This window comes from Lissotriton vulgaris, chromosome 12, assembly GCF_964263255.1.
Source record: "Lissotriton vulgaris chromosome 12, aLisVul1.2, whole genome shotgun sequence".
NCBI lineage: Eukaryota > Metazoa > Chordata > Amphibia > Caudata > Salamandridae > Lissotriton > Lissotriton vulgaris.
In genome coordinates, this window is record NC_141700.1 from 34,743,761 (window position 1) to 34,769,569 (window position 25,809).

Here is a 25,809-nt window from a genome sequence, read left to right on the forward strand (position 1 = left end):
TCACCTGAGCATTACCTGCCTGGGGGGCTCACACCTGACATCACCACAAGAGCACCTCTTAACGCCCTACAGAGCATTTTAAAACATCCATTGCTGACCTCTTTAAATGAAAAGGTCTGTTTTATGGATATTTTAGGTCTGGCTGAGAGTCAGCTTCAGCAGATTTGTTGTATAAAAAAATCATAAATAAAAAATATATACATACATCATACATGGACAAGCTTTGAGTCTCCCTCTCGCTCCATTGGTCTGCTTAGCTGTCATTCACATTTTCATTCTGCCTACCCCAGCATGTGGCAACCTATCCGCCCACTTCAGCCATTGTCAGTCTTGAACTGTGAGTGACAGTATTTTTCCTGATCACATGTACACATCTGCATCAGAAGAAGTGTACTTCAGTGCCAAGACAGAAAGTCAAGACTTTACGTTGCCAATGCTTTTTTTCTTTCAGTTTGATATTCTTTGTTAAGGTTTCATTGTGGGTTTAAACTATTTCTCTACGTTACAGTAATTCAAATCCTACAGTACCTTTTCTTTGTACAATAAACATCATACTTTTCTGTGATCTGCATTAAAACTAAAAATATTTCCTGTATATGTTCCGAGTGCAGGAGCTGGCTAGCAAGCTCCCAGTGTTCTGTTAAACGTATATGTGTTTTTAAATTTTCTTTTAAATGTACAATTTTGATTACAAACGTGTGGCCAATATTTTTAGGTGGCCACATATTTTCTTTAAATTCTTTTTTTTATTTATGTGCTACTTGCTTGCTGTAAAAAAAGAAAACAAACTGACCTTCGGATGATTTTGCCAAGTCCAAGCCTTTTCCTTTTGACTCCGTCAGTGATTCTGGAGTTTGTATCCGAGATGCAGTCTGAGCCCCTCCTCATTCAAGAGTCATCTACAAACCTCTCCTGGGCGATGGAGGGCTTCGGTGACAGACGTCTCAGGCCACCAATCACAGCAGGTGTGAGGATCTTGGAGATTCTTAAAAAGGGTGCAGCTAGCTGCTGCATCGGTTTCTCTATGGCTCCCTCCTTACCTTCATTGTGACTGCGAACCCCTCTGACTTTCAACAGCGCCAACTTGGCCCTTCATCCTTTTCAGGCCGATAAAGCGATACCATGGTCGCCTATTATCTAAGCGCCAACCAGACAAGTCAGTGCGTATTGTGTGCTGCACAAATTGCCCAATATTGAATTTTAACGAGAAGAGGGATCCGTGAAAGGCGAAAAATAACTGGATCTGCAATTTGGATTGGCCACTGCGGGTCCAAGCGGACTGACTTTTAGAATTTCTCCTTCTTTGCTGATGGAACTCTTCAAAGGCTGCACATGGACATTCTTCAAGGCAAAGCGCCTAGAGGGCTGATCATGCTGTCAAGGCTAGTTGTCCTTTATTAGATCCTGGTTCTCTCCTTAAGAGGGGTCTGTTTGATTCGGGGAGGAAAGGGGCATGGACGAGCCTTCTGGGGTTCTTGTGGCAATGGTAGACATTTTACCAATTAACTCTTGGGTTCTTGTCCAGGTGGGTTCGGTCCCCTAGGGCCAACAGGAAGGCTGCGACTGATCTCTGCGATTCAAATGAGAAAACCTTTCAGAAGAAAAAGGGAATCAGGGGATGTTGGGCAGGGGGCTAATTTAAGAGGCCCAGAAGCCCATGCACCTAGTTATTAATACAAAAGATAATCAAAAGGGCGTGTGTTCCTTGGGGAGAATGAACAGCGAGAAGGGCACGAAATCTCACAATTGTAGAGTGTGCCTGTACTGGGGAGATGGGAGTGGACAGCCAGTGAGACTGTTCATCTTGCCCTCACACATCCCCTGGAGGATGTCCTGATCCATCGTAGGGCGATGCTCCTCGTTGGGCCGGCGCTGCATTGCCCAACAGGTCCCCAGAAGGGTTGCTTTTGCGGAGATCTTTTCGAGGTTCCACTATGGATGAATGCAAGTGAGGGGGGTTATTTCTAAAGTGGGGTGTTGTGTGTAAGGTTAAAACTGGTGAGGGGATTTTCTAGTACAACACTTTATTGGTAAGAATATCATCCCAGAATAAAAAAGCCTATTCAAGGTTGTGGCTGCCTCAGGTTTGAAAGGAAACCAGGTAGTCAATAAAGTGTGAAGACAGGTAAGGGAACTACACTTCCTGTTTAGAGAGTGTGGCCTAATGGTGGTCACCCCTCAGAAAGATTGTTGTTGTCGACATGTTTCGCTCCTATAATGGTCTTAGGGATCCGGGGCGCTTCATCAGGACAAAAAACATTCAAATATATACTGGATACACTGCCCCACACTAAGCAGTGCCAATTCATGCTACCTACTGTGTGTGTATCGTGTTGATCCAAATCCTACCTAAAGTTCTGTGAATAGCCGTGTCATCGGATGACGCTGAGGCACCGCGAGGTATGCGTGCTTCGGTTTACTGTGAAGAATCTTACGGGAACTCAAAGGAGGGTGGGATTGCCCACTGGGCCGTTACACTTATTGCAAGCATTCCTCCCATCACCTTTTATGTGTTTCATCTACCGCCCTAAGTGGCATGGGTATGCCCTGACGTGGGTTCCGTGCTCACTATGTCAGTGGAACTAAGCTGTACCTGGCTTATGAGCCAATAACTAGGGCGAAATATGTCCTGGGTTGCTTGTGTTCTTGTTCAGGGAAGACCTGGCTTGGCAGTTCGGTCTCGACTGTTCCCACGAGGAGAAGGGTCAAGACTGATTTGCATATGGCTGGGTCCAAATTAAGGTGGCATGGTAAGCAAAAGAAAGATGGTTTGGAATGCTACCCCAAGCTATTGCCGGAGGTTAGAGTTCTTGCAAGCAGCCTCCCATCTCCTTTTGTGCATTAATCTAATCAAGAAATGTACTTGTTCCCCTTCACAATATCCTTATTAATTGGGAAATTTGCCTTATGTCTAGCGAAATGGCTCCGTAATCCAGTAACTTGCTACCTCGAATCCACTATTCAGAAGAAATAAGTTTCTTTTCCGACCAACCCGGGAACATTTCAATCTGGCCTGGGAGAACTTTTCTGGATTACTAGTCTTCATTCCAGGGTTCATTGCAGATCACTGAAGGGGTGCCTCAGATTTAAGGAGACGCCCCATTGCAGAAACCCAACAGTGTTACCATAGAACACCCACTGGGAAGCCATGGATTCACAAAGGAGTCATCTAGGGAAAGAGGGCCGCAATGAACAGAGGCGAAGCAGAAGAGGGATTTCGGCTCCTGGAGGATCCGTGAGGCATTTGCTTGGTGATAAAGACAGCCCAGGCATGGTCGCTTGCCCCTGAGACAAACGTGGGCGACAGATCATAAGTACAGGAGGGGAGGAGAGACTCCGACAGGAGACAGTGACTCAAAAATCAAAGAAATGTAAAGAAAAACAAGTGAAGCGCTCTTTGGCTGTCATAGAGGGTGAATGAGCTCAACACACTTGAGAAGAGACGCTGTGAATGTTCGTCAAACACAAAGGCGTTGGCCCTCTCCATTTGGCGGTGGATTAAAATTAGACGCAATCACGGACCCGCCACCTCAGAGTGCCAAGGCTACTGCTCACACCATCCTTGTAAACGTTAACCCGCGGAAAAGTAAAATAATAAGCCTCAAAATTCGAAATTTAGATCCCAGAGATATATGACCTTCCACAAAGAGGCAATAGCATTCATGTGCAGAAATGATGGCTCTACAAGGTCACACCGCCTTGTCGCATAGAAGCTGGAGGCGCCACAGGTTGTCATAGTAACCGCTGACAAAGTAAACGATTCACATTTAGATCCATTGTATATAAATCTATCCTAGAACCTGGCATGACTTCTGTCTTCGAAGACCAGAGTTTGAGGTCCCTGGTTAACTGCAGCTCAAGGCTCGTTTTAGCCAGAATCACTGCTAAGATCTGAGAGTTGCAGCCTGGATGCACAGGGTGTGTTGTGCATCTAGGGTTTAAGAGATCCTCCTCTTTGAGGGCCCCCACAGCTCCCACGACTGGCAAACAACAACTTCATTGAACGAGACCACAAGTGTGAGTGGAGGGGGCAGGGAGGAGTGTCTGCTCCTGCTTCTAATGTGTCCTTTTCAAAGTGCAAATGGCTTGGAGTGCTATTGAATTTAAACTTGTATAGATGCAAAAAGGAATCATTTCAGGACAAAACTGTTTGTTGTGCAGCAAGTGGGCTTAATTAACAGAAACTAAGTGAGTTTCAGCGGTCATTTCAGGTGCCCACGCTGTGCCCTCTTGGTCAAAAAGAAGCTTTTAAGAGGGAGTTGCTTCATAGACGCCTTGAGTGCACTGAGTGAAAGAGACACACATCTGATGTTGCTTTATCATACGAAGAAGGCCAAACCGGGATTAATTTCTGAAAGTAAATAAGTACAGGGACTTCTAAGCATCCCACTACCCGTGCTCTAGATTCCACCTCAGACCTTTCTTTCACCACCCTACACTTCCCGTCTCTTTGTCTCATGAATACCAACGCCGTCTTGATTCCACCTCTTGTCTCTTTCTTCCACCGCCCTACACTTCCTGTCTCTTTATCTCATGAATACCGAGGCTGCCTGGTCTTGATTCCACCTCATGCCGCTTTCTTCCACCACCTACACTTCCTGTCTCTTTATCTCATGAATACCGAGGCTGCCTGGTCTTGATTCCACCTCATGCCTCTTTCTTCCACCCCCTACACTTCCTGTCTCTTTATCTCATGAATACAGAGGCTGCCTGGTCTTGATTCCACCTCGTGCCTCTTTCTTCCTCCTACACTTCCTGTCTCTTTATCTCATGAATACAGAGGCTGCCTGTTCTTGATTCCACCTCACGTCTCTTTCTTCCACCGCCCTACACTTCCTGTCTCTTTATCTCATGAATACAGAGGCTGCCTGGTCTTGATTCCACCTCATTCCTCTTTCTTCCACCGCCCTACACTTCCTGTCTCTTTATCTCATGAATACAGAGGCTGCCTGGTCTTGATTCCACCTCACGCCTCTTTCTTCCTCCCCCTACAATTCCTTTCTCTTTATCTCATGAACACAGAGGCTACCTGGTCTTGATTCCACCTCATGTCTCTTTCTTCCACCACCCTACACTTCCTGTCTCTTTATCTCATGAATACCAAGGCCGTCTTGATTCCACCGCTTGTCTCTTTCTTCCACCGCCCTACACTTCCCGTCTCTTCATCTCAAGAATACAGAGGCTGCCTGGTCTTGATTCCACCTCATGACCTCATGCCTCTTTCTTCCACCCCCTACAATTCCTTTCTCTTTATCTAATGAACACAGAGGCTGCCTGGTCTTGATTCCACCTCACTTCTCTTTCTTCCACTCTCTACACTTCCTGTCTCTTTATCTCATGAACACCGAGGCTGCCTGGTCTTGATTCCACCTCACTTCTCTTTCTTCCACTCTCTACACTTCCTGTCTCTTTATCTCATGAACACCGAGGCTGCCTGGTCTTGATTCCACCTCACTTCTCTTTCTTCCACTCTCTACACTTCCTGTTTCTTTATCTCATGAATACAGAGGTTCTCTGGTCTTGATTCCACCTCACGCCTCTTTCTTCCACCCCTACACTTCCTGTCTCTTTATCTCATGAATACTGAGGCTGCCTGGTCTTGATTCCACCTCATGCCTCTTTCTTCCACCCCTACACTTCCTGTCTCTTTATCTCATGAATACTGAGGCCGCCTGGTCTTGATTCCACCTCATGCCTCTTTCTTCCACCCCTACACTTCCTGTCTCTTTATCTCATGAATACTGAGGCTGCCTGGTCTTGATTCCACCTCATGCCTCTTTCTTCCACACCCTACAATTCCTTTCTCTTTATCTAATGAACACAGAGGCTGCCTGGTCTTGATTCCACCTCATGCCTCTTTCTTCCTCCCCCTACACTTCCTGTCTCTTTATCTCTGAACTCCAAGGCTGCCTGGTCTTGATTCCACCTCATGTCTCTTTACTGCACTGTTACACATTTCCAGTAAAAACCTGTTGAGGCATGATGTGCGCATTCATTTATTAAAGGTATTTCTAACTGTGTGGACCGAGCCTCATGGATATGAGAGCGTATTTACCTCACAACCTTTCCCAATCCTTCCAGTACGAATCCGCATATCGCAAAGCAGTACCGGGTCAGAGGGGTCACGGAGGTCCAGCTCTACTCCCCCTTGAGCCCTGCCTTACCGTCCAAACATGAAAACCTGCCTGTGCAGAGGCTGGCGACTCATGGTCTCTCTGAGGCGCAGGAATGGTGCAGTTTGTCCTGTTGTACTTGTTTGTACCTCTTGCTGCCTCGCACTCGCCCTCTTGCGTTAACACTAATGTCTCGCCTTGCGGTTGTCGTTTGCGCAGGTCGGTGTGCGAGGTGCAGTGGGAGGCAGAGTTCTTCAGTCTTCAGGACAGCAACAACAAGTTGGTGGCCGCCTTGCAGGAGGCCAATGCCAACGTGGAGCAGTGGAAGAAGCAGCTGGCGGCCTACCAGGAGGAGACGGAGCGGCTACGCCAGCGGGTAAGGCTGGCACCGACACCCACATTTTGGGAACAAATATTTTAAAGTAACTGACAGCTAAAAGGATGGTTTGATTTGGAGTTTGGTGGCGCTTGAACATCATCCAATAATTCTGGAGAAACTTAATATAGAGGGGTCTACTCTTAAAGCCATTCTGGAGTACCTAAAGTGGTAGTTGTATACAACTCTTTTACATACTTTCCATGCTTTTGTGAATCTGAAACTCCCAACTACCTGTTAGTAAAAGTGCACAGAGGGCCCTTTTGGTTTGTAGTAATTGTGTATGAATATTCCCATTATAGATGTTTTAGGGCCAATCCTCCAAGGCATGTAAGAGCTTGTAAAACCCTACAGCACTTTTCCATTCTCATAAATGTTTTTGTGACTCTGACCCGGGGGAGTGCATTCCCACACAATACTATCCCTACAGAAAAGGATGACAAAGGGTTGTCATTTGCCACTGAAGTCTACTTTGGATTTATAATTTTGCAATAAATTGCACGATTTTCAGTTACCGCTGAACTCTAAACCAGACCGTTCACCTATTCTTATTGACTGTTATGTTGTGTCATCTCCTGTGTCAATGTATAGGTTTATTCCCAAGCAATGAATGGAGGAACACAACCTCCCGCAGCGGCACCTCCAGACATTATATCATTCTCAGTCTCACAAAAACATACTCCCCGCATTTTTACACCACCTAGCAAGATCAGAGCATCCTCAAGAGAGCCAGATTGGGGTATTGTCTGTTGTTGTTGTTACCTCAGATAAGGGGATGTATACATAAATGTCCTGCAACCTCTGCATTATGAGTTTTTTTTCTTGATCTTCATTTGTGATTTTATGCCCTTCCTAAAAAGAGCATATGCCTGTAGACCACTATGACTTCAATAAAAACACTAGTGGCCATGCTGCATCTTCGTCCATTCGTAGATTTTGGTTGCAACCAATCAATCAGGTTACTTTTAAAGTGCGACTACTCACCCATTAGGGTCTCAAGGCGCTATGGGGGGAATAATCTGCGGTTCGGTCAAAGAGCCAAGTCTTGAGGTCCTTCCAGAATTGAGGCGACCAAAAGGTGCCACGTGTTCTACGTCCGGTTGTACCTCAAGGTGGTAGCTGAAAAATCTCCCTAGATTTTCAAGTCTGGAGATTTTTTGATGGGTGTCTAAAACTGAAACTGAAGATAGGCCTGGAGAAAACTTAGACTCATGTCGGGCTAGAAAACGCCTCTGAAAGGGATGTCGGCTGCAGCAGATTCAGTTGCTTTCCTTGGCAGAGAGTCTTTCAGAGACACCAGGCTATCATGAAATCTCTAATTGCGCCTCTGGGCTGGTCATCTCCAATCAATCAAAACCCACGAAATGGGGGTTAAGACATCAACAAATCAGGTTAACTATGACCAATTACAGAAAATCCTAAACCAAAAGAAAAAATTAATCTGCACAGAATTACATGCAGAATTTCTGATAGAATATTTGAAAGCGGGGAGATCCTTATTGTACTTCAAATTAGAAATGAGCTGGGCCTATTTACAGAGAATAAAAAGTTCCTGGAGACACCTTCTAGGCCTGCACGTCTAAGCTAGCACTCAAAAGTGGTCCTGAAGGGCCTGGAGCTAAAGTGTGTGCCCATCAGTGCAAGGAGGCGGGAATAAGTGCTGGATAATTCCATATTCTCAAAAATAGAAAAAGTTTGGCTTGGAATACATATTTTTAGGTTTCCCGGCTGTAATCTCTTATGAATCCAGGCTTCAACCTTTCTTCCGCCTGCTGCCGCTTCACCGGCTTGAGTGCCTCTGATTTGTTCAAATTGCCTTCAAGGCTGGTTATTCGGGCTCCATTAAAGCTCATCATTGGGCAGCGAAGTGGCGTGCGCCTACTTCGCGTTGCTTTTTCATGCGTCTGCACCACTGAGTCTGAATGGCTCTCGCTAACGTATCGTTTGGCACAGTTCTTGTACTTACCCTCTCCTGTCAAATGCATGAGAGCACCTGGACTCTTGCAGAAGTAGGTCAGCGTTGAGCCTCAGCATCTTGACATTACAGAAAGGGAGTCAGGGCCATCCCAGTGGGAAGGGAGGTTTGTTTCCAAGATAAGTGGTGCACGTGGTTGTGAGGTAGCAGAGTGGGATAAAGAACGGTGATGGATTAAACCCAGATTTGTTGACTGGGTGTGAGTGTTTGATTGGTGTAGATGCTCCGTCCATCACCACCCCCTTTTGTACCGCTTTTGGCCGCCATAAGTGTGGCGGGGTATGCTCAGACGTGAGTCCCTTGCTCACTTTGCCACTGGATTCAAGCAAGCCGGGCTGAAGACGGCTGGAATGCCAGAAACCGGTCCTCGGAAGCTTGTTTCCGTTCCAGGGAAGGCATGGCTTGGCAGTTCGGGCTGGACTGTTCCCATGAGGCACAGGGTCAGACTGATTTGCATATAGCCATGTCTGAACTGGGGTGGCAGAGTGGGCTAAAGAACAGTGATGGATTAAACCCAGATTTGTTGACTGGGTGTGAGTGTTTGATTGGTTCAGATGCTCCGTCCATCACCACCCCCTTTTGTACCGCTTTGTTCGCCATAAGTGTGGCAGGGTATGCTCAGACGTGAGTCCCTTGCTCATTTTGCCACTGGATTCAAGCAAGCCGGGCTGAAGACGGCTGGAATGCCAGAAACCGGTCATAGGAAGCTTGAATCCAGTCCAGGGAAGGCATGGCTTGGCAGTTCGGGCTGGACTGTTCCCATGAGGCTCAGGGTCAGACTGATTTGCATATGGCCGTGTCTGAACTGGGGTGGCAGAGTGGGCTAAAGAACGGTGATGGATTAAACCCAGATCTTTCAACAGGGTGTGAGTGTTTGATTGGTTCAGATGCTCCGTCCATCACCACCCCCTTTTGTACCTTGAAGTAGATGTCCCTCCATGAGATGTCTATTGGGTTTCATTCGAAGCCGAAAAGCTGTCGCACAGCCTGTCAGACAAGCTGCCACGCTCAGTTGTTCCTAAAGACTGATTTCTATTGTCATTTTCTAGCTAGGAAATTAGCATCACAGACAGAAGAATCCAAAGATCTGAATGGTTTCAAATGGTTTATTGGAGGGCGTGAAACAGGCATGCAGTGGTCTCGCTCTATCTGACCGAATGCCTTCCCCACTGGCCAACCATGCGACCTACCTTTATAATTCCAGCTTTAAACCTACATCTTGCGAGATGGTAGATATGTTGCAAGGATTGTGTGCATTGAGACAATGTAATAATGAGTTTTCCTGACTTCTTCTGTTGTTGATGCCCCAAACCCTTCCTCTGTGTCAGCACGGTATTTTTCGGAGCCAGATGTTAACTGTTGGAATAATGCACATTGTGTCAATCTAACATAGTCGCAAGCTGCAAAACTATTGTTACAGGGAAGTAACTTTTTTCCATTTGTAGTATGAATCTGTTATAGATTCACATAAGCTCCTAAAAACTCACCTGTTTGGAATGCCTTCTTAGTGGTGAAGACTGACGTGTCCCTTCTCCTTTTCTGCAAGCGCTACGAGGCCTCCGGGTAGTTAGGCGCTATAGAAATACTCTTCATACTCATACTCCTACTCATAAGCATGATACTGCTAGTTCTGTTCTTTAGCTAGTCATTTTTCTGTAAGATGACCGGCTCCCAGGCCCCCCCAATCCCGTCCTCTTATAGTTGTAGCTGAAAAGGTCAATACACGGAAGAGACGAATTAAAGCAATTTGTTGAACTTTACTCCGTTCGCAGAGTTGGCGCAGTTTTCTGCACTCCGCACTCCGCGGAGCTTGCGGTGTGCAGAAACTCTGCTTTGCGATGTGCAGCGGAGTTTTATCCCGCTTGCAATTGCGAATTGTAAGTTCGCAATCGCGAATGGTAAGTTCGCAAGTGTGAGCTGCCGCTTGGGTAGAATTTCTACCCGAGCAACAGGAATACCAGCACAAACTGCAGTTCGCACTGCACTCCGTCACTCGCTTAACTTCAGATGTTTTTGTAACTTTGCGGATTTCCGTGTAGCAAAACCCTGCGAACTGCGCCCAGGTCATCAGCATCTTGTACCTAGGTACCGGCTGCGTAGCGATGAGATAAACTCTGCCTCTAAAATGCAAAGCAGAATCCAGACGTCCTTTATTCAGCTTGTAGATCTGTTTAATGGCTTCTCAAAACATTGACCCAAATTGCAAGGCTGGTCCAGGGGGATTTACCTATGACAGGCCCAGTGCTTGCCTCTGACACATTATCCCAGCGATGCATTCTTCCACTCCGGTATCCGGGACCGGTTGTATACCACATGCATCTCCTTAAGCAGTAGGTTAGGAAGCTGTAGCAAGCTACCCCCACCCCTTCTGCCCTAGTTAGGATCTAAAGCCTGATCCTGGGACAGTATGTCTCCGGTGCGGAGCTACAATGGCACGTGGTGTGTAACATACCCCCCTCACAAGGGGTCTTCCACAGTGGATGCCTTCAATCCATCTCATGAAGGACGCAGACCATATTTCAGCACTTCTTTTGTGCTGGGTTTTTTGTTCCTGAGAAAATTGCACGTATTGTTTGTTCGCAACTCAAGGTCGCGACGTGATGAGAGCGCAGGCATCTGGGAGAGAAAATAAAAATACAGCGCAATTGAATAGAAGAAGGAGAGCAGTCTGGCTTGGCTCTTTACCCAAATTGTTCTGTTCAACATTTAGAAAAAATATATTTTTTAATGGGGACATTTTATAACAAAAATAGTGAAGAACATGGAGGCGGGTTGAAGCAGCTTTTTTCTTCTCACAAAGTGTTGAAGTAATGGCTGCCGCGTGCCAAGGTCTCTCTCCTGGTATGCGTTCTTTATTCATAATGTCTTCGGCTTCTTGCTGGAATCTGCCCTGCTTTCCCTGATGAAAGATAATGGTGGAGCTTTCCTTGACATTGAAAACCATTTTCTCTGTGAATAAAGCCTTTTCCATGCACCCCTTGAACAAATGGGGGAATAAGGGATACTTTTCCGCACTTAATGCATTACTACTGTCTCCTTGCCGCAGGTGTAAGCCAGCTGTGGCCCGTTGCTCTGGGCGGAGGGGCCTCACCTCACCACTTTTTTCTCAGCCGAAGAGTGTCTGTCATGCTGTGCAAAGGTCAGCCTGACCGGCTCTCCTCATGGTCGAGTCAAGCAGCCGGGTGCTGTGCACGTGCTAAATGCGCAGGCGTCTGGCGGTCTGACCCAACATATGCCGGACTAAAGACTTCACAGCCCCGCGGGCATGACCTCCTCATCCCGGCCAAGTCTTTTGTGAACCTACCCCTCACGATGAGTGCGCACTCACACAGAACCAATCCCACTCTGTGACGGGTAGGGACTGGTGCCTTCTCTCATTCGCTGGCCCATAACCAGGTCAGCCAATGAGAGTAGACCGCAGTTCCTACAATCCTCAGGAACCACCAAGGCATTCCACCTGCCATCCAAGATCACTGCTGCTGCCTGGTAAGTATTTTTTTTATGTTGGGTGCATGTGTGTATGAATGTTTGTGTACTTGTGCGTACATGCATGCAGTTAATAAATGTGTGCATGTGTATGTACTGGGTGTGGTATGTGTGTACATGTTTAAAGAGTGTGCGGAAGTGTGTGTGTCCGCCCCCACCCCTCTTGCACATTAAGGGCCACCATTGGTGTAAGCAAGAAGGAGTAGTTTCTGTCCTGTAACTCCAGTTCTGTAGTAGGGGTATCTCTGTTATAGTCATAATCTAGTGAATAGTCCCGCCCATGTGCGTGGACCCCAGCAATCAAAAATAATCTCTTAAGGTGTCAAAATAATGCAGAAACTGCAAAGACACTTAAGAGAGAATTTAAAGACAAATAATGCAGCCTATATCCACAGGCTACACTGTCCAGTACTTCAACTAGGATTTCCACCAAAAAAACACCACACACAACACAGCCTGCAGTTTCTACCATAGAGAAACTTGCCTCCCCCAGTCAAAGACTCTGGAATGATAGAGAGGAAGGTAGGGACAGACAAGCCCCATAGGCTGCCATTATGTGGCTTAAATAGGATACTGTGCCTTTAAGAGAACTTTCCAGAACTTCTCCCAGTATCCCAGAATGCATAGCAGGTCCCCCTTACTTCAGTTCTTTTTGAAGGCGAAGCACGCCAGACCTGTCGCATTCTTGTATGATGAAACAATCTCCACCGGGGAGGAGGGCGGGCGCTTATGACTATAACAGAGATACCCCTACTACAGAACTGGAGTTACAGGACAGAAACTACTCCTTCTGTAGTAGGGGATCTCTGTGTATAGTCATAATCTAGTGAATAGAATGGCAAGCCCATCCCCACACCAAAGCGGCGGTGGAGAATAATACATAACGCCACTACTGTGCGAACAAATTCCGCAGCGAAGCCTGTCCAACCTGAGCGTCTGCCCTGGCGTCAGTGTCCAGGCAGTAATGCTTAGCAAAGGTATGAACCGACTTCCAAGTGGCTGCCTTGCATATTTCAGCAAACGGCACATTACGGAGCAGAGCCGTCGTGGCAGCTTTGCCCCTGGTGGAATGAGCCTTAGGCTTACCCCCTAAGGTCTTATTAGCTTTCTGATAACACAATTGTATGCAGGACACAATCCACCTAGAGATGGACTGCTTAGAGGTCGCAAGACCCGTCCTGACCGCTCCATAATTGACAAACAACTGGTCAGACCTACGAATATCTTTGGTTTTATCCAGATAAAATTTCAAGACCCTCCTCACATCCAGGGAATGGAGAGACCTCTCCGCTGGGGATGAAGGGTTCTGAAAAAACGTAGGCAACGTTATAGACTGGTTGATATGAAAATCAGAAATAACCTTGGGAAGAAATTTAGGGTGAGTACGCATAACAACCTTAGCAGCATGAAATACAGTATAAGGTTCATTACAACACAACGCCTGAATTTCACTCACCCTGCGGGCCGATGTAATGGCCACGAGGAACGCCGCCTTCCAGGACAGGTGCTGCAACGAAGCCTTATGAATAGGCTCAAAAGGCTCCTTCATCAATCTGGACAGCACCACATTCAATTCCCACGAAGGCGAAGGAAGCCTGACAGGAGGGAATACTTTCTTCAAACCTTCCAGAAAGTCTTTGATCACAGGGATCTGGAAAAAGGAAGTCTGTGAAGGGCATTTCCTGTAGGCAGTCAATGCAGCAAGATGTACCTTAATGGAATGGACATTAAGGCCAGACTGCGCCAAATGTAAAAGATAAGGAAGGATGACATCTTCCTTGCAGGTAGTAGGATCATGGTTCTTAGAATGGCACCATATACAAAACCTCTTCCACTTGTAAGCATACGAAGTCCGAGTGGAAGGTCTCTTAGACTCCTTCAGTATGTCCATGCAATCATCGGGCAGATTCAGATGGCCATATTGCACTATCTCAGGAGCCATGCCGCCAAACTCAAAGACGAGAGGTTGGGGTGTAACATCCGTCCCCCGAACTTCGTGAGAAGGCCCGGCCTGCACGGCAACCGAATGTGAGGAAGGAGAGACCGGTGAAGTAGGTCCGTGAACCACCACTGCCTGGGCCACTCCGGGGCGATGAGTATCATCCGAGTCCTGGATCGGGCCAGCTTGATGAGCACCGCCGGAATCAGGGGAATGGGAGGAAAGGCGTACAGAAAGCTGTTCGTCCAGTTGATCCACAACGCATTCCCCAGCGTCCCTTGTTGGAAGTACCTGGAGGCGAAGTCTCTGCACTTGCTGTTTTCGGCGGTGGCGAACAAATCTACGTCTGGAGTTCCCCACCTTGCGAAGACTTCTCCTAGTACTTCGTCGTTTATGACCCATTCGTGGTTTTCCTGAAGCAGCCTGCTCAGTGCGTCTGCCTGAACATTCTGCACACCCGGCAGATGGGTGGCCGTTATCGACAGTCCTCTGGCTAGAAGCCAGTGCCAGATCGTCTGCGCCTCCTGAGACAGGGTGCGCGATCTCGAGCCCCCCTGCTTGTTGAGGTAATACATCGTGGTGGTATTGTCCGTCTGTACAAGCAGAGAGTCGGTCTGGAAGGACGGAAGAAAGGCCTTCAGCGCCAAGTGAACAGCCCTGAGTTCCAGGAAATTGATGTGATACGTGGCCTCCATCGGTGACCACGTGCCTTGAATCTGTAGAGTCCCGGAGTGCGCTCCCCATCCCAGAAGAGACGCATCCGTCACGACAGTCTGCTTGGGTATGTCCTTGTGAAAGGGAACCCCTTTTAGGAGATTCTCCGCCGAACACCACCACTTCAGAGACTGAAGAGCATGCAGCGACAGCCGAATCCTGTCGTCCCAAGATCCTTTCCTCTGATCCCACTGGTCCTCCAAGCACTCTTGCAACGGTCTCATGTGCAGCCGTGCGTGTGGCGTCAGGAAGATACAAGAGGCCATCGAGCCCAGTAGAGAAGACACCGTCCTCACTGTTGTAGATGGAGTCGTCATAAGAGCCTGAGCCTTTCGAAGGAGTGATAATCGTCGCTCTTCCGAAGGAGACACGCTTGCTGACAGCGTATTGATGGAGGCTCCCAAGTACTGTATGCATTGGACCGGAGTCGGGACAGACTTGGCCATGTTGATGTGCAGCCCCAACTTGTTCAAGAGAACGCACGTCTCCTGGAAGTGTGCTCGCGCTTCCGAGAAGGAGGATGCCTTGATCAACCAATCGTCCAGGTACGGGTAGACGAACACCTTGTTCTTCCTCAGGTGTGCTGCTACCACCGCCATGCACTTCGAGAACGTTCTCGGCGCAGACTTCAGTCCGAATGGGAGTACTGTGTATTGATAGTGATTGGTGCCGACTTGGAACCGCAGGAACTTCCTGTGTTTGTGTGCAATGGGCACATGGAAGTAAGCATCCTGTAGGTCTATAGCGCAAAGCCAGTCCCCCTGTTGCAACTGAGGGTAAATCTGATGCAACGACAGCATGCGGAACTTTTCTCTGCGAATCCATTTGTTTGCCTGTCGCAAATCCAGAATGGGCCTGAACTCGTTCTTGTCCTTCTTGCGAACCAGGAAGAACCGGGAGTACAGACCTCTTCCTCTCTGAGACCGAGGTACGTCTTCTATCGCCCGTTTCCTCAACAGGATATCCGCTTCCGCCTGAAGCTCGCGCAGCTGAAACTGCGAGCCGACCGGGGGAATAGCTGGAGGAGGGCTGGTGAACCGAAGACTGTATCCATTGCAAACAATATTCAGCACCCACTTGTCCTGAGTAATTTTTCTCCACTCTGCCAGAAAAAGTTGGATGCTTCCCCCTACCGGAGTGGGTAACGGAACCGGGGGAAGTAAGTTCCTAGGGCCTAGGCCCCGCCTGGCCCTTGGGCGCCGGAGCCGATTGCTGGCCACCCCTGCCCCTCTGCCGCTTCTGGAACGGCTTCCGGAACTGCTGCTGCTGCTGGGAGTGTCCTGAGGCCTGTCCTCGACCTCGGCCCTGTCCGCCGAACCGCCGTTGGAAGGGGCGGTACTGCTTCTTGGTCTCTTTGGGCTTTTCCAGGCCCACAGCCGTCAGCGTTTCGGCCTCCGCCTTCATGCGGGCCATTTCATCATCAGCATGTTTCCCGAAGAGGGTCTCACCGGAAAACGGCAGATTGGCCACCCTCTGCTGTGCGTCCGGTTTCAGGGACGTAAGCCGGAGCCATGCGTGACGCCGCTGGTTGATCCCGTGGCAAAATCCGTGAGCCGCCAACAGGGAAGAGTCCGCAGCCGCGCTGATTATCTGGTTGGCCACCAGCATCCCCTCACTCAGGACTTCCGTGAAGTCTTCACGCTGCTCCCGGGGCAAATGCTCCGCAAAGCGCTCAAGGGAGTCCCAGAGGGCGCGGTCGTAGCGACCCAACAAAGCCGTGGCACTCGCCGCTTTCATGGAGGTCGCGGAAGTACCACAAACTTTCCTTCCCGCCGAGTCCATCCATCTCGATTCCTTGTCCGGGGGAACCGTGGAGGTCGGGGTGGTGGCATGCTGCTTGCGGGCCGCCGTGACGATGACGGAGTCAGGTGGAGGCTCGGCCCTCAAGAAGGCCGGATCCGATTCGGGAGCTCGGTACTTCTTAAGTAATCTCGAAGGGGCCGCCCTCGTCACAGCCGGGGTGAGAAACAGAGCCATAGCAGGTTCTTCCAGGCCCGGCACCAGGGGCAGGAGAGGACGAGACAGATGCCTCTGATGCAGCGTCTCGAAGATGACCGATGTCTTCGGTGTAGGCACCGTCAGGGAGATGCCGAGCTTCGCTGCGCCCCGCAACAGTACGTCCTGAAAGGCCACCAGGTCATCTATCGGGGACACTCTGGTGTCCGGAGACCCCGATAGGGTAGGTGAATAATCCCTGGTCCCAGAGGACCTCGTGTGAGAGCGAGACTCGCGCCTCCTATGGCGGTGCCTCGATCTCGTGGACGATCTGTGCCTCGATCTGTCCTTCCGCCCAGAGCGAGAGCGAGACCTGCCAGCCCGTGGGTGCTCCTTCGGTTTGCGCGGAGGGGTCTTCCTTGGCTCATCACGAGGCGTCTTCGGTTCCTCCCGGGGTTTCGGTTTCGGAGTCCCCTTGGGAGGAGCAGGCAGGGACGGCAGGGAAGTGGACCTCGGAGGAGGAACCTTCGGCTGCGGTGCGGGCCCATGCGGAGGGACCGGAGGTGGAGGAGTGTCCCCTGAAGGCAGTGGTGGTTTGGGCGGAGGGTCCTCCTTAGGCACGGGGGGAGGAGTCGGAGTCCTGGGCCGGGACGGAGTGTACACTTCCGAGTACACCGAGCCCGGTGTCCCACCAGGCGAGGGGCGCGGAGATCCATCCCCATCCGCAGGCGACCTCTTCCTCTTGCGACCACCGCTGGAAGCAGCGTGACTCCTGGGACTAGAGTCCCTTTTCCGCCGTTTTGGAGCGGGTGACCTGCTCCCCGACGCTGACCGCTGTCTGCTGGACGCAGAACGACGCTTCTCCGGCGTCGAATGACGTCTCCCGGACTCCGGCGTCGGGCGTCGTCTCCTCGGCGTCGACCGCTTCCTCCTCGGCGTCGAACGCCGACTCCTCGACGTCGACCTTCGGCGTCCTCTCGACGTCGGGCGGTCCGCCCTCGACGACGAGCGCCGCCGTCGCCTTGATGTTCCCGACGTCGAGGAGCCCCTCGACGTCGATCGGCGGCGTCGCCGCGATGGAGATCGACGGTGTCGCCTCGACGACGACCGACGGTGTCGCCTCGACGGCGAGCGTCGGCGCCGCCTCGACGGCGAGCGTCGATGTACGTCACTGTGCCTTCGGCGTCGGTATGACCTCGACGTCGACGAAGACGATGACGTCGACGGCGGCCTCGACGTCGGTTTCTCCTTCGCCGTCGAGCCGTCGCGCCGTCTCGACCCGGAGCCCCGGGGAGAAGGGGAGCACGCCGTCGTCATCCCTCTCGACGCCGTCGTCGATGCCATCGACGCCGACGGAGAATGGGATCGTTGGCTGGACTTCCTGCCCCTGGGGAGCCCCCCAGGGGCCTCAGCAGAGGCAGAGGGATCCCTCCCAGGCTGCCCAGACCCACCTGCAGCACGTTGGCGCCTATCCTCCAGGCCAGCCAGCCTGATCTTCAATCTGTCCCTGAGGGTCCTAGCAGAAAGTTGCTGGCAGATAACACACTCCTCAGGGCCATGATCTTCTGGAAGGCACACGATGCAGACATCATGGGGGTCGCTTTTGGCCTTCTTCCTCTCACATGCTGGGCACTTGACAAAAAGGCCAGGCATTTCGGAGCCCCAAAACGCCTAAAAACAGCACAAAAGTGAGAAGAGAACACCAAGCAGTAACAACAACACTTTTAAAAGTTAAAAGTGCAAAAACGAATTCAATAAACCCTTGTAAAAGGGAGAGCTCAATGCCAGGGTCCTGTAAGCAGGAGCCGGAAAAAAGAACTGAAGTAAGGGGGACCTGCTATGCATTCTGGGATACTGGGAGAAGTTCTGGAAAGTTCTCTTAAAGGCACAGTATCCTATTTAAGCCACATAATGGCAGCCTATGGGGCTTGTCTGTCCCTACCTTCCTCTCTATCATTCCAGAGTCTTTGACTGGGGGAGGCAAGTTTCTCTATGGTAGAAACTGCAGGCTGTGTTGTGTGTGGTGTTTTTTTGGTGGAAATCCTAGTTGAAGTACTGGACAGTGTAGCCTGTGGATATAGGCTGCATTATTTGTCTTTAAATTCTCTCTTAAGTGTCTTTGCAGTTTCTGCATTATTTTGACACCTTAAGAGATTATTTTTGATTGCCGGGGTCCACGCACATGGGCGGGACTATTCACTAGATTATGACTATACACAGAGATCCCCTACTACAGAACTCCAGTGAGTACCGACAAGCTTCTCTGGAGGTTTTTTTTTCTAGTCGAGACGGAACCTGGAATGGAAGTTTTGGGTTTATCTGTTCCTATTGGAACAGGACCAAGTCAGATGTTCATATGTTTGCTCCCGTCCAGCAGTGGCACAGTGGGCAAAAAAAACGATGGTTTAGAATGCAACACAAAGTGATTACCAGGAGCTGAGAGGAATTCAAGTATTTTTTCCATCACTTTTTATTTTCTCCGCAAGCGTGGGGCGGAGCACTGAAATGTTTGTGAATGGCCACTGATTTACAACTGGTTTTGCTGGTCAGCACATTTGCAATATTCACTCCCAAAACACACCCATGGGAGCATCCTTCTCCACCTTCCTGCTAACGACTAGATACTCTACCTAGCTGTCGTGTGGCGTAAATCTCAATTTAACGGCCTGGAAGCGCAATTTCCATTCGCTGATAATACTTTTTGCTCCCTTAAGTGTGGTATATGTGGACTAAACTTTGTGCAAATTGGCTTCTATCAGAGTAAGTGGTGGAAAGGACACACAGAATTGCAAGAAACATATCCATCGTAGGGGAGCTTCAAGATTTGAGGCAGATCTGGTGATACATGCTGCTATAGTTTGGGCAGTAGCCCACTGGAAAGGCTGGGCTGCTGTCTAAACCTTGGTAATTCCTCTGTGTAGCCCAATAAGCTAGGCCAGCTTCTAGGCTTAGTGGGGGAACATCCTTTACAACTGAACTTTTACAACATGGTACCGTTACCACGCAGGTTTTACAACGAAAGTCATAACAACGACTTGCGCTGGAGGGCGCTATAGGATAGGGAATAGTTTAATTTACTATCCAAAACCTTCCCTACTATCCACGGGGACTGGAGTTGGAATAGTAAATTAAACTATTCCACTATCCAGTGCCCCCCAACGCAAGTCGTTGGAACAACTTGCATTGTAAAACCTGCGTGGTAACGGTACGCATGGTAATACCACGCGTTGTACCACATACATCCGCTTAGTGCATAGAGAGAGACTTCCACTTTCACTTATGGTGGGGGTCCTGCCAGTGCCCCCTCTCTGTTCCAGTTGCCATTAACAATCTTCCACATAAGATGTACACTCCAAGTTAAAGTTCAAAATAACAATGTAGTAAAATAGGCATCACACCCTACAGAAGTGCATCCTGGGATGAATGAAATATGTAAATGAGCGTGTCAATCTCAAGTTGTGTGTCTCAGATTTATCTTCGGCATATCCCATGATGATGGCCATGTTCCTCTCACCCTCTTTTACTCACTTTACCAGGTTTCTGAATTGGAGGCGCAGGGTTCGCAGGAAGGTGCATTGAATGTCAGCGCAGAGGAGACGGGGCGCAGTGTGGAAGAACTGGAGGCGGTGCTAAAAGCCAAAGAACAGGTAAGATATGACTAGGGTGCAGGATCTGATGGGAGGTTCCATTTGTGGGGCTTGACGAGAGACAACAAGTAGAGAACAGCAACGGAGGAGTCGCAAGAGTCGAGAAGGAAGTAGTAAGAGGGGATAGAGCGAGATGGAAAGAAACAAGCAAGAGAGTAGAGTTGGGAGGAGAGAGAAGAGTGATCTAGCGAAGGAGAAAGAGTGAGTGAGAAAGAAGAGGGGTACAGAGAGAGTTTAATCATGTTTGAGCTAACAGGAGGGCGAAGAGTCTATCTGTAGGACTGGATGTTGCAGATTTAAATGGAGTTGTAGGTGGGTCACTGTCTGCCAAATTGAAATGGACATATGCAAGGGAGGCTGTGTTGGCTGGCATGTGGCATTCATTGCAGATTATCACCACCCCTAGTCCCCGTGTCTCACACTCCATTAAGCCATTTAAAAACTCTGATTAAAAATAGTTTTCACAAAGCCACAGGGCGAGAGATCCATCCACCAGAACAGAATCGCTGTCTTGCACACTCAAAAAGGAGCACTTGATGACTCCTAAACATGGTATATATAGGAATGAGAAGCATTTACTCGAGTGCCTACCTGTGCACTTCCGGTCAGGTGGGCATGCGCTAGATTTGATGAATACACCAGCGGATCTGCCTTGTATGCCGGGGAACCTACTTCACACAAGTTCTAATGTTAAGAGGTAGCTAGAGCACATCCAGGGGCAGCGAACATAGGTAAGAGGGCTCAAATAGGCAATGCTGTCTTCAGGAGTGGATGTTGCACACTTCATTGGACACCTAGATGGTCACTCTGTCGAACATATTGAAATGAGCATTAGCGAGACTGGTTGGGATGCGGGAAGTAAGGCACAAGGACACATTGGTGTATGGTACTTGAACTGGCCCAGGGCACGTGCGCCCAGGCCCTTTTATTAGCAGGGTCACCTGACCGGTGGCGCCTCTAATGGGTGGTGTAGAGTTTATGTACAGCAACACTAAAATATGTCCAGCAGGACACTAAAGGCAGGTCTCTCTTTCTGACATATTGACATGGGCATAAGAGATACAGGCTGGGATGCGGGAATTTAAGAGAGGGCATCACTCCCTTCGATGGAGCTTTAGGCAGGTCACTCTGAATGACATATTGAAATGGGCATAAGCGATACAGGCTGGGATGCGGGAATTTAAGAGAAGACATCACTCCCTTCAATGGAGCTTTAGGCAACGGACATATTGAAATGGCATAAGCGATACAGGCTGGGATGCAGGAATTTAAGAGAGGGCATCACTCCCTTCGATGGAGCTTAGGCAGGTCACTCTGAATGACATATTGAAATGGGCATAAGCGATACAAGCTGGGATGCGGGAATTTAAGAGAGGGCATCAATCCCTTCGATGGAGCTTTAGGTAGGTCACTCTGTCGGACATATTGAAATGGGCATAAGCGATACAAGCTGGGATGCGGGAATTTAAGAGAGGGCATCACTCCCTTCGATGGAGGTTTAGGCAAGTCACTCTGAATGACATATTGAAATGGGCATAAGCGATACAGGCTGGGATGCGGGAATTTAAGAGAAGGCATCACTCCCTTCAATGGAGCTTTAGGCAACGGACATATTGAAATGGGCATAAGCGATACAGGCTGGGATGCAGGAATTTAAGAGAGGGCATCACTCCCTTCAATGGAGCTTTAGGCAGGTCACTCTGAATGACATATTGAAATGGGCATACGCGATACAGGCTGGGATGCAGGAATTTAAGAGAGGGCATCACTCCCTTCGATGGAGCTTAGGCAGGTCACTCTGAATGACATATTGAAATGGGCATAAGCGATACAAGCTGGGATGCGGGAATTTAAGAGAGGGCATCACTCCCTTCGATGGAGCTGTAGGCAAGTCACTCTGAATGACATATTGAAATGGGCATAAGCGATACAGGCTGGGATGCGGGAATTTAAGAGAGGGCATCACTCCCTTCGATGGAGCTTTAGGCGGGTCACTCTGAATGACATATTGAAATGGGCATAAGCGATACAGGCTGGGATGCGGGTATTTAAGAGAGGGTATCACTCCCTTCAATGGAGCTTTAGGCGGGTCACTCTGAATGACATATTGAAATGGGCATAAGCGATACAGGCTGGGATGCGGGAATTTAAGAAAGGGCATCACTCCCTTCGATGGAGCTTTAGGCGGGTCACTCTGAACGACATATTGAAATGGGCATAAGCGATATAGGCTGGGATGCGGGTATTTAAGAGAGGGCATCACTCCCTTCGATGGAGCTTTAGGCGGGTCACTCTGAATGACATATTGAAATGGGCATAAGCGATACAGGCTGGGATGCGGGTATTTAAGAGAGGGCATCACTCCCTTCGATGGAGCTTAGGCAAGTCACTCTGAATGACACATTGAAATGGGCATAAGCGATACAGGCTGGGATGCGGGTATTTAAGAGAGGGCATCACTCCCTTCGATGGAGCTTAGGCAAGTCACTCTGAATGACATATTGAAATGGGCATAAGCGATACAGGCTGGGATGCGGGAATTTAAGAGAGGGCATCACTCCCTTCAATGGAGCTTAGGCAGGTCACTCTGAATGACATATTGAAATGGGCATAAGCGATACAGGCTGGGATGCGGGTATTTAAGAGAGGGCATCACTCCCTTCGATGGAGCTTTAGGCGGGTCACTCTGAATGACATATTGAAATGGGCATAAGCGATACAGGCTGGGATGCGGGAATTTAAGAGAGGGCATCACTCCCTTCGATGGAGCTTTAGGCGGGTCACTCTGAATGACATATTGAAATGGGCATAAGCGATACAGGCTGGGATGCGGGTATTTAAGAGAGGGCATCACTCCCTTCGATGGAGCTTAGGCAGGTCACTCTGAATGACATATTGAAATGGGCATACGCGATACAGGCTGGGATGCGGGAATTTGAGAGAGGGCATCACTCCCTTCCATGGAGCTTAGGCAGGTCACTCTGAATGACATATTGAAATGGGCATACGCGATACAGGCTGGGATGCGGGAATTTAAGAAAGGGCATCACTGCCTTTGATGGAGCTTAGGCAGGTCACTCTGAATGACATATTGAAATGGGCATAAGCGATACAGGCTGGGATGCGGGAATTTAAGAAAGGGCATCACTCCCTTTGATGGAGCTTTAGGCAAGTCACTCTGTCGGACATATTGAAATGGGCATAAGCGGTACAGGCTGGGATGCGGGAATTTAAGAGAGGGCATCACTCCCTTTGATGGAGCTTTAGGCAGGTCACTCTGTCGGACATATTGAAATGGGCATAAGCGATACAGGCTGGGATGCGGGTATTTAAGAGAGGGCATCACTCCCTTCGATGGATCTTTAGGCAGGTCACTCTGAATGACATATTGAAATGGGCATAAGCGATACAGGCTGGGATGCGGGAATTTAAGAGAGGGCATCACTCCCTTTGATGGAGCTCTAGGCAAGTCACTCTGTCAGACATATTGAAATGGGCATAAGCGATACAGGCTGGGATGCGGTAATTTGAGAGAGGGCATCACTCCCTTCGATGGAGCTTTAGGCAGGTCACTCTGTCGGACAATTTGAAATGGGCACAAGCGATACAGGCTGGGATGCGGGAATTTGAGAGAGGGCATCACTCCCTTTGATGGAGCTTTAGGCAAGTCACTCTGTCGGACATATTGAAATGGGCATAAGCGATACAGGCTGGGATGCGGGAATTTGAGAGAGGGCATCACTCCCTTCGATGGAGCTTTAGGCAGGTCACTCTGTCGGACAATTTGAAATGGGCATAAGCGATACAGGCTGGGATGCGGGAATTTGAGAGAGGGCATCACTCCCTTTGATGGAGCTTTAGGCAAGTCACTCTGTCGGACATATTGAAATGGGCATAAGCGATACAGGCTGGGATGCGGGAATGTGAGAGAGGGCATCACTCCCTTCGATGGATCTTTAGGCAGGTCACTCTGAATGACATATTGAAATGGGCATAAGCGATACAGGCTGGGATGCGGGAATTTAAGAGAGGGCATCACTCCCTTCAATGGAGCTTAGGCAGGTCACTCTGAATGACATATTGAAATGGGCATAAGCGATACAGGCTGGGATGCGGGTATTTAAGAGAGGGCATCACTCCCTTCGATGGAGCTTTAGGCGGGTCACTCTGAATGACATATTGAAATGGGCATAAGCGATACAGGCTGGGATGCGGGAATTTAAGAGAGGGCATCACTCCCTTCGATGGAGCTTTAGGCGGGTCACTCTGAATGACATATTGAAATGGGCATAAGCGATACAGGCTGGGATGCGGGTATTTAAGAGAGGGCATCACTCCCTTCGATGGAGCTTAGGCAGGTCACTCTGAATGACATATTGAAATGGGCATAAGCGATACAGGCTGGGATGCGGGAATTTGAGAGAGGGCATCACTCCCTTCCATGGAGCTTAGGCAGGTCACTCTGAATGACATATTGAAATGGGCATACGCGATACAGGCTGGGATGCGGGAATTTAAGAAAGGGCATCACTGCCTTTGATGGAGCTTAGGCAGGTCACTCTGAATGACATATTGAAATGGGCATAAGCGATACAGGCTGGGATGCGGGAATTTAAGAAAGGGCATCACTCCCTTTGATGGAGCTTTAGGCAAGTCACTCTGTCGGACATATTGAAATGGGCATAAGCGGTACAGGCTGGGATGCGGGAATTTAAGAGAGGGCATCACTCCCTTTGATGGAGCTTTAGGCAGGTCACTCTGTCGGACATATTGAAATGGGCATAAGCGATACAGGCTGGGATGCGGGTATTTAAGAGAGGGCATCACTCCCTTCGATGGATCTTTAGGCAGGTCACTCTGAATGACATATTGAAATGGGCATAAGCGATACAGGCTGGGATGCGGGAATTTAAGAGAGGGCATCACTCCCTTTGATGGAGCTCTAGGCAAGTCACTCTGTCAGACATATTGAAATGGGCATAAGCGATACAGGCTGGGATGCGGTAATTTGAGAGAGGGCATCACTCCCTTCGATGGAGCTTTAGGCAGGTCACTCTGTCGGACAATTTGAAATGGGCATAAGCGATACAGGCTGGGATGCGGGAATTTGAGAGAGGGCATCACTCCCTTTGATGGAGCTTTAGGCAAGTCACTCTGTCGGACATATTGAAATGGGCATAAGCGATACAGGCTGGGATGCGGGAATTTGAGAGAGGGCATCACTCCCTTCGATGGAGCTTTAGGCAGGTCACTCTGTCGGACAATTTGAAATGGGCATAAGCGATACAGGCTGGGATGCGGGAATTTGAGAGAGGGCATCACTCCCTTTGATGAAGCTTTAGGCAAGTCACTCTGTCGGACATATTGAAATGGGCATAAGCGATACAGGCTGGGATGCGGGAATTTGAGAGAGGGCATCACTCCCTTCGATGGATCTTTAGGCAGGTCACTCTGAATGACATATTGAAATGGGCATAAGCGATACAGGCTGGGATGCGGGTATTTAAGAGAGGGCATCACTCCCTTCGATGGAGCTTAGGCAAGTCACTCTGAATGACACATTGAAATGGGCATAAGCGATACAGGCTGGGATGCGGGTATTTAAGAGAGGGCATCACTCCCTT

At 49.2% G+C, this 25,809-nt stretch overlaps 1 protein-coding gene across 1 annotated transcript in view; it reads left to right on the forward strand.

The window, feature by feature from the left end:
- Positions 1-25,809, forward strand: part of HOMER3 (homer scaffold protein 3) — a 260,237-nt gene that overhangs the window by 210,139 nt on the left and 24,289 nt on the right. The window contains exons 6-7 of the mRNA XM_086946909.1: positions 6,333-6,489; positions 20,075-20,185. Coding sequence (XP_086803035.1) covers positions 6,333-6,489; positions 20,075-20,185 — 268 coding nt within the window. The remainder of the gene's footprint in view (positions 1-6,332; positions 6,490-20,074; positions 20,186-25,809) is intronic.